This window comes from Aplysia californica, unplaced genomic scaffold, assembly GCF_000002075.1.
Source record: "Aplysia californica isolate F4 #8 unplaced genomic scaffold, AplCal3.0 scaffold00008, whole genome shotgun sequence".
NCBI lineage: Eukaryota > Metazoa > Mollusca > Gastropoda > Aplysiida > Aplysiidae > Aplysia > Aplysia californica.
In genome coordinates, this window is record NW_004797278.1 from 3,174,230 (window position 1) to 3,183,693 (window position 9,464).

At 40.3% G+C, this 9,464-nt stretch overlaps 1 protein-coding gene across 2 annotated transcripts in view; it reads left to right on the top strand.

Annotated features, from left to right (window-relative positions):
* Positions 1 to 1,155: 1,155 nt before the first annotated feature.
* LOC101852892 (angiopoietin-1) overlaps positions 1,156 to 9,464 on the top strand; it is a 14,668-nt gene continuing 6,359 nt past the window's right edge. Inside the window, exons 1-3 of one of the 2 annotated variants that reach the window (XM_005089714.3) lie at positions 1,156 to 1,235; positions 4,196 to 4,907; positions 7,492 to 8,148. In XM_005089714.3, the coding sequence (XP_005089771.1) occupies positions 4,257 to 4,907; positions 7,492 to 8,148 (1,308 nt within the window). In that variant the 5' untranslated portion in view covers positions 1,156 to 1,235; positions 4,196 to 4,256. The remainder of the gene's footprint in view (positions 1,236 to 4,195; positions 4,908 to 7,491; positions 8,149 to 9,464) is intronic. The other variant, XM_005089715.3, reaches the window with a different exon arrangement.

Consider the following 9,464-nt stretch of genomic DNA (forward strand, 5'->3'; position numbering starts at 1 on the left):
CCCCATGTTCCATCCCTCCCCTCCCCCACCCACCTACCCCACGTTCCTCCCTATATTCCCCAGCTTTTCATTTGTGACACGACGCGGTGGAATCAGGCGCTCGTCAATTCTTGGCCATGTAGAGCTATTGGTGTCATCTGAAAGCTGACTTGCTTTCCTTGCTTTCAAGGAAATAAATAAACATTACGGTGAATAGAACGTTAGATATTTGCGATTGAAAGAAGTGAGGTTGCTTGGTTTCTGTGGTGAAATTAGCGAGAAACTGGCAGCCAAAGTTTGGTAACTCCAATAGCTGAAGAGTCTTTGAAAACTGAAAAATGGCATATTTTGTGCCTTTTATCAATGTTTTTCAGTAAAATTCACATGGAAATGTGCGTTTATACGGGCCTAAAAGAGGTTATGCCCAAAAAATAAAAATTCAATAAAAAATGTCCAAACTGGTGGAAAAAAGCCTGTTTCTCAGATTTCGTTATTTTGTCGAGCGCCTGATTTCACCACACTGCCTCACATTTATATTTGAAGAGTGCCTGCATAGTAGAGCTGGGCGAAGAGTCGATTCCAGAATCGATTCCCACGATTAATGCTACGGAAGAAAAGTTCCGACTCCTTTTTACGTAAACCAACGGCTACCTTTTACTTTAATCGTTAAAATCCTTTTTTTAAGGATGTATTTTTGAAAATAAAAGTTGATGCTTCGTAGTGTTCCAAAATCAAGGTTATCCTAAATCCTGAAAATGTTCGGAGCCAACCGGGTAACCACCGGAAGAAATCACATCATTAGAAAGTAAGAAATTGGGTTCGGAGTCGATTCCTACGATTCCTAGCTTTCACCAATCTGGAACCTCGCCGCCCAGCACTACTGCAGAGAGGGTCGTATCCTTGACATAGACCTCGGAGCAAAAGTGCTATTTCAGCTGTATTGTTTTGTTTCGTTTTATTTTGCTTTGTTTCGATTTGTTTCGTTTTGTTGTTTTGTTGTTTTTTTCGGAGGTGGGTGCTTGTCGTTTTTGTTTTGTTTTTTCCTTTGTTTTGTTTTTTCCTTTGTTTTGTTTTTTCCTTTGTTTTGTTTTCAGCGCGACCTGTCATTAGTTTTGTTTTTTTCCTTTGCCCTTCCTCTATATAATAACGAGCCCCGCCTGGCAAGTAAACAGGACGAGTTCGTGAGCGGAGACTTTTGCACCGTGCGCTTCCAGCAGCAAACTCCGGGACTTGTGAGCGGCTACACACACTGCGAGGTGAGTGCTTGACTGTCACGTGCATCTCTCAGTCTCAGGCAGGACGGACAAATTCTTCTCCTTGATCTTCTTCTTCTTCTTGTTCCTCTTTCTCTCGTTCTTGTTCTTTTTCTTGTTCCTCTTTCTCTCGTTCTTGTTCTTTTTCTTGTTCCTCTTTCTCTCGTTCTTGTTCTTTTTCTTGTTTCTCTTTCTCTCGTTCTTGTTCTTTTTCTTGTTCTTCTTCTTGTTCTTGTCATTATTCTTGTTATTGTTCTTTGTTCTTGTTCTTCTTTTTTCATTCTTGTTCTTGTCCATGTCATTGTTCTTGTTCTTGTTCTTGTTCTTGTTCTTGTTCTTGTTAAACAAATGAAATTCAATCAAAGGGACGTCGTGTTTTTCAAAAGCAAGGAATCAGTTTACGCGTTTGAGAAATACAATACTGAGTTTTCATAATTTCAAACAATATCAAATTTTAATAATTTCAAACTATCGCGTAAAACATAAAACCTTGCACGTCCTGGGGTTATTTTGTACCCCTGGGGTTGTATTCATATTTTAGAATACTTCTAGCTCGAAGATCTCTTTGAACCTTTCAGTATTTCTCAAAAAATCATTTTGACAGACTTCTATGCAAAGCGTGCGGATCGGATTAACGAGTAAATTTCCTCTTTGGAAAGTGGTGGCACAGAGTTCCCCACGTCGTACGGATACAATAGTAAAACACGACGTACGGATAGGGATAAGTGGTGGCATAGAGTTCCCCACGTCGTATGGATACGATAGTAAAAAACGATGTACGGATAGGGTTAAAAGCGTTATTTTTACAGGGACGTGAATGACCGGTTCTGGTTTGTGGTCCAGGACGTCAAAACCATGGCCATAACATCGGTGGATAACTCATCATGCTGGGGATTGGGACGAAGTTTGGGGAGGCGAAGGCGAAGCGGAATTTGGGGAGGCGAAGTTTTTTTAGGAGGGGGGGGGGACCTAGTCTAGTGCCATTGTGGAGGCCTGGTTCCAGTACAGTTGGGTACACTCCACACACCAAGAGCAGTCCTTGTGTGGTTGCAAGAAAGTTGGGGTACAACTTAAAAACCGGAATCTTATAAATGAATGCTCACCGCATTTGCCCGGGTTGAACCACTGCATAATTTCATTTTTTTAAATATTTATTTTTGTTGTTGTTGGTTTTTTAAAAACCGAATAGTGTTTTACGGATTCAACCCACCAACAATGAAATAGTTCAAACCAAATGTTGAACATGAAGTCCAAAGAGATTACCCAGGAACAACATGCCCAGGGTTGTTTAAAACTCATATCGACAAAGATATTTGAGAGAATCGAGCAAGAGCACCAATTCAAGTATCTAGGGGACAAAGCCTGAAGAACAAAATAAGGTAGAAAAAATATACTATGTCCACTTAAAACGACACGAGACCTTTGTGAAAGAGGTGCTTGAGGGAAAGAGTTGGGACAGGAGAGCCAGAGGAAGGCAAAGAACAACATGGATGGACAACAAAAGAACATGGACTGGCCTGGATATGGCAGAATGTGCAACGGCAGCTCGCGACCGTGAAAGATAGAGGGTCATTACACGTTAACCTCTGAGTCAGAGATGACACTTTCAGGCGTCCAGGTATTCGAGTCTGTGTAGATTAAAATGGTCAACACCTGGAAATACAATTTAAAAAGCCACTACTTTCTCTGGGCTTTTTTGCACTATAAAAGTCATTTCAAATTTGTTAAATAATGCGTAAATACACGTTTTTGTTGATTCTTTGGGAGTATCAAAATGTTGCTTTACACCCACAATTTTGGTTGGAAATTTAAGAATTCCAGCACATATTAAAAATACTGATTTTCTTCATGTTGACAAATTTAGAGACCTTCTAGGTGAGTTTCATGTGTGCAATGTTTTTTTTTTATATTGCTCCAAAGATGATTGAGTTATTACCATTAAAAATGAGTCCTCTTTTTTCAAAACTCCTGGTATAAAAATGCGTTTAAAGAGTCAAAGTTTCAAAATTGCTGGGGGGTTTTCGGAGACCATTGTTTTACATTCATGCATTTCAACTTGAACTTTTACATTCTGTAAGCCTATTCCTTGCTTTTTCCAGGCAAGTTTATATGTTATTATTATTATTATTATTATTATTATTATTATTATTATTATTATTATTATTATTATTATTATTATTTTATATTATATATATATATATATATATATATATATATATATATATATATATATATATATATATATATATATATATATATATATGTATATATATATATATGTATCAAATATATGTCAACAATAGCTTCTTTTTAGACAGATAGTTTTCAGGCTGCGAGCATGCAATATATATATAATTATATATATATATATATAATATACAGATCCCAGACTGAAGACTTGGTGTATATTTTTATGAGAATACAGCTGCAGAAAGAGCAAAAAGATGTATCTTTTTTAGTTTAGTTTTAGTAGAGGTTTTACGGCGCTCGCAACTGCATAAGGTCATATGAGCGCCAGAAGATAAGAGGTGTTACAAGAGAGTAACAAACATAAAAAAGAAGAAGGGGAGATAAGGACGATAGATGTTTGATAGAAAAAAAGAAGCAAGCCACACCAGAGCACCTGCCAACCACCCACAAGATGTATCTGAATAATGAGGAAAACAAGACAAAACAATAACGTAATATCAGGCAAGTTGTTGCACTGATGTCTAGGAGTTAATGCAAGTTATATCATGCACACTTGAGTACAAAAATCCGAACCTGCTTCCCGCTCTTAGTTTAGTCTTTGGGTTGTATAAAAATTACGTGCAGAAAAGAGGGGTTTTTTGTAAAACGTATCATGGAATATTTTCATTTTAATCTTAAAAACAAAATAAGTAGGCCAACTGTCCAATAATTCTCTTGATTATGTCTAAATTATTTTTGTCCACTTTTTTATCATGTATGTCTCTCCTCTACAGACTTTCTGACAAAGCCACACACAGATCTTTGCAGCTAAGAACAACACATTGAGTTCTGGCAATGGGCACCACCGTGATGTCTGGTTATATACTTTTGGCAGCAACTGTGTTCCTGTCCTCCAGCGCTCTAGTTCTCAAAACAACGAATGACGAAGTGGCAGTTGGGAGAACGACCAACGTTTCCCTCGAATGTATCAACAATTATCCCCTACCGGACATTTCAGAGGTTATGATGGTGAGAATATTGAAAAAAGACCTTTCTGGATGGACCACAATTGCGGAACTTCGAGACGACGGAACCAAAGTATCGCCAAAACATAACGACCTGCTAGCTGAGGGCAAGATCTCCCAAAGTTTCCTACGACTAACGTGGCCTGTGGCGACTAACGATACCGTTGGCAGGTATCGATGTGACGCTATCAGCCTGACCGCCCAGACGGGGGTGAGCTGGCAGAAGAGCCTGCCGACCTCCGTCTACCGGAAGAGGGAGGTCACTCTGCAGATGTTGAGTCAGATGGTGGAAGAGAACAAGGAGGAGTACCTCCAGCGACTGCGCTCTCAGAGACAGAGCATCATGGAGGACGTCACAGCCACTGCCGCGCACAACAAGAGGGACTGGCTGCTGCACACAGACCACATTCTCCACAACGTGACGGCCAAGCTGGAAGCTCTCGAGGCAAGAGTTCAGAGCGAGTGGGACAGCCAGCTACAGGTGAGCTTCTCTTTATAGTTTTTCTCTTGTTTTTGTTTTGCGTGTTTTTGCTATACGTTTTACAGCACTTGAGACACAAACAGGTCATCATATTATTCTAAGTCCTGACGATTCGAAGGGATACTAGATAGTGACACGCAAAGAAAAGAAGAGGGAGAGATAACAACGATGGGAAAAAAGGAGCGAACCAAAGCAGAGCGCCCGCCAACCACTCCCGGAATCTCTCTGAGTATTGCGCCTCACTATTGAGGACAGATGGTTTGAAAGACCGTGGTTTCCTAGTCCTCTCTCGTGACGAGGAAACAACATTCCATGTAGGAGGAAGAGGAAGAGGAAAAAGTGGAGGAAAAGGAAGAGGAGAAAGAGGGGAAGGAGGAGGAGATGGAGATTGGGGGGGGGTGGAGAAGGAACGTGAGGAAGAGGAAGAGGAAGAGGAGGGGGGACCACAATGAGGATAAGAATGGGGGCGGAGGAGAAAGAAGAGGAGGGGGGGGGGACCACAATGAGGATAAGAATGGGGACGGAGGAGAAAGAAGAGGAGGGGAGGACGAGGGTAAGGAGGAAGTAAGGTGGGGTACTTTCAGCCAAACTTGAATCTCACAAACCATCTTTCATTCTTTAACTCTCGATGTGAGAGGAGGGAGAGGGGGTTGGGTGGAGGGGGGAGAGGGGGAAGAGAGATCACGTATTATTATCGCTACCAGCTAAAACACCACGACATGTCATTTCCCATCAATAGAAACAGCAGTGGTCAGAACATTGCAAGGACGACCAAGAAAACAGACGCGTTTTTTTCCTTTAATGTGGGAGTTTTCATGTAGCTCATGGACACACTTTAGAACGTTTAGGAGGCGGGCTGCCAGCCCTGACTGTCAGGGCCAACACGAGCTGAGAGGGGTACGTGAAGCAGCGTGCTGGTGAAATGGTATGGGTTTTACGCCCCTATCAACACTATTAGGTTATTTAAGGGGCGGGACCTCCTAGTTTAACGTCCGTCTCCGATAGGACCCAACCAGGTGGGAAGTTCGTGTAAAGTGCCTTTCCGAAGGACACAACGTCGGACCGAGCTGAGGCTCGAACCCCCGAACCCGCAGTCTCACGATTACGAGTCCGGTAGCCTAACCACTAGGCTACTGACGCCACTCTGCAGCGTGGTGGAATCAGGCTCTCGTCAATTTTGGGGCATGTAGAGTTATTGGTATCATCGTAAAGCTTGTTCACTTGTGTTTATTTGGATGAAAAAAATATCCTTTTATCTTGAATACAAGTGGAGATATTTGCGAATGAAGGAGGTGGGTGTCACCTGTTTTCAGAGGTAAAATTAGTGAGAAAATCGCCGCCAAAGATTAGTTATTTCCTTAGCTTAAGAGTCCGTGGTAACTGAAAATTTACATTTTTTGGGCCTTTATTCAACGTTTTTCAGAAAATACCACACAGAAATGAGTTCTTTAATGGGCATGGAAGGTGTCGAGCCAAAAAGCAAAAATTCGATTAAAATTCACAAACATGCGGAAAAATGCAAGTTTCTTCACTTTGATTATTTTGACGAGAGCCTGATTCCAACACGCTGCCTCACATACAGTATCCCAAGAGAAAAAACAGAGACACTCGATAAAATATTATCTCTCAACTTGGGAATCGAACTTGGGTCTCCTGCGTGCGACAGGGAAGTACCTAACCGCCCCATCACAAACACAAACACAGGTAGATGGAAGCTAAACCTGCGACTAATTTGGTCTGTACCGACTGATAATTCTTGCGACCTGCACTGTTGTGATGTTTCGAATTAATTTTCATCCCAAGAGAATGAAATGTAAGAAGATAACAAGCCTATTTGCTTTACTTTACTTTTATCCGCCGCTTATACTTAGACCCTTTTGGGTGTCGCGGGAAGAAAGAGACGTCTCTCTGCCACCTGCAGGAGAACTTGGGTCAGGGGGATTCCGTGAGTCGTTAGAGTTTCTTGGACTCCATCTATCCAGGTCTTTCTCGGTCGCCCTCTAGCCTTGTTGCCATCGAATTTTTTAAAATGTATACAGTGGCCGGTCATTCTTGTCATTTCTGGAGTCGTGGGGCTATTGCTTAAAATATGAATTTCAATTTTATTTTATTTTATTTTATTTTATTTTGGTTTATTTTTGGTTTATTTACTTATTTGGTTTAGTTTGTCGTTTTAGTAATTAATTAATTAATTTTAACCTGTTTTGTTTATTTATTTATTTATTTATTTGGTTTCCTTTGTCGTTCTAGTAATTATTTAAATAATTAATTTTGTTCTGTTTTGTTTATTCAATTATTTGTTTATTTATTCATTATTTATTTTTTACTTGAGCGGGGGGCGGGTTATGCAGTCGAACCTGCTCCAATGGTCATCTGTCCACAAGACAAACGACAAACGACCATTTCGCACCACCCTTCTTTTTTTCAAAATATAATGTGATCACACTGTCAAAAAGTCCACTAGTCTAAGAAAACATTCTCCCCCCCCCCCCCCATGACTATGGGAGGCCACCTCGAACCATTTCAGCTGCACTTTAATCTTACGATAACAATATTAATCGTATTGTGTGACGTCACTTTACAGGTGCTGAGCCACACAGTAGAGCAGAAGACGAGGCAATGTCCTGACCAACCACTCTCGCAGATACGTCAGACCCTAGAACACGTGGCGGCCATCATGGATCAAGACAAACAAGAATTTCTACAACAAAAAGAAGACATCCTTGAAAATGTGACGGCCACGGTTGAGCAGAGCATAAGAGAATTTCTGCAACAGAAAGATGATCTTCTTGAAAGTATCTCAGCGACCTTTGAGAAGGACAGAAAAACTTTTCTACAACAAAAAGAAGACATCCTTGAAAATGTGACGGCCACGGTTGAGCAGAGCATAAGAGAATTTCTGCAACAGAAAGATGATCTTCTTGAAAGTATCTCAGCGACCTTTGAGAAGGACAGAAAAACTTTTCTACAACAAAAAGAAGACATTCTTGAAAGTGCCACAGCAACGCAGAGAGAACTTCAACAACAGAAAGATAACATGCTTGAAAGTATCAAAGAGATCTTTGAGGTGGAGAGGAAAACATTTCTACAACAAAAAGAAGACATTCTTGAAAGTGCCACAGCAACGCAGAGAAAATGTCACCAGCAGAAAGATGACATCCTTGAGAACGTCACAGCGAAAGTCCGGGCCCTTGAAGCAACTTTCCAGACCGAGCTGAACGCTGTGAAGGACCAGATAAAGGTGAGAACATCTCAACAGTTTTTGATCTCCAATATTGACGAGTGTACATTATTTACTCAGGACCTGTTTGTTCGGGAGTAGACAGAAAAAGGGCGGCATCCTGGTGAAATCAGGCGCTTGTTAAAATAACAGAATCGAAAAAACCGACATTTTGCCCACTTGTTAGGCATTAAAAAAAATAAACAAGATTTTGGGATCAGCATCTTTTATAAGCACTTGAAAACTCAGCTATGTATTGATGTTTTAAAATTGAAAACCATTGATCAAATGCACACAAAGTAAGCGCGGTGGAATCAGGCTCTCGTCAAAATAATCAAAGTGAAGAAACTTGCTTTTTTCTTTTGGTTTGTGAATGTTTATCAAATGTTTGTTTTTTGGCTCAACACCTTTCATGCCCATTCAAGAAGTCAGTTCTGTGTGGATTTGTCTTAAAAACGTTGATTAAAGGCACAAAAAAATGTAAATTTTCAGTTACCACTGACTCTTAAGCTAAGGAAATAACTAATCTTTGGCAACCATTTTCTCACTAATTTTACCTCTGAAAACAGGTGACCCCCACCTTCTTCATTCGCAAATATCTCGACTTGTATTCAAGATAAAAGGATATTTTTTTCATCCAAATAAACACAAGTGAACAAGCTTTACGATGATACCAATAACTCTACATGCCCAAAAAGTGACGAGAGCCTGATTCCAGCACGCTGCCTCACATTATTTTCAGTTTCCAAGGACACTCCAACTTTGAAAGCTGTCAAACTTGGGCGATCATTCTCTTGCTTATTATCCCTCTGACACCAAGCTACCCCCCGTCTTCTTCAGTAGCCAATAGCACGACTGGGGAATTAATTGAGTGACAAACTGAGAAATGCAGTGGATGATAACTGGGAAATTGACTGACTGATAAACTGGGAATTAACTTTGTGGCTAATTGGGACATTGACTGAGTGATAAAGTAGGAAATTAACTGAATAAATTATAAACTGGGAAATTAGTTGAGTGATTAATTTTAAAAACTTACTGAATTTTAAATCGAGAAATTGACTGAGTTATGGCTAGGAAATGAACTGAGTAATAAATTGAGAAACTGACTGAGTGATAAATAGGGAAATTCACGTTGTGATAAACTCGGAAATGGATTGAGGGATAAACAGGGAAATGGACTGAGTGATAACTGATACATTAATCGAGTGATAAACTGAAAATTTGAATGAAAGATAAATAGATAAATTGACTGAGCTATAAAATGGTAAATTGATTACCCCGATTGATTGGCAACTCAAGTTCTTGATTCTGGTCTCCACACACCCCTCCCCCCC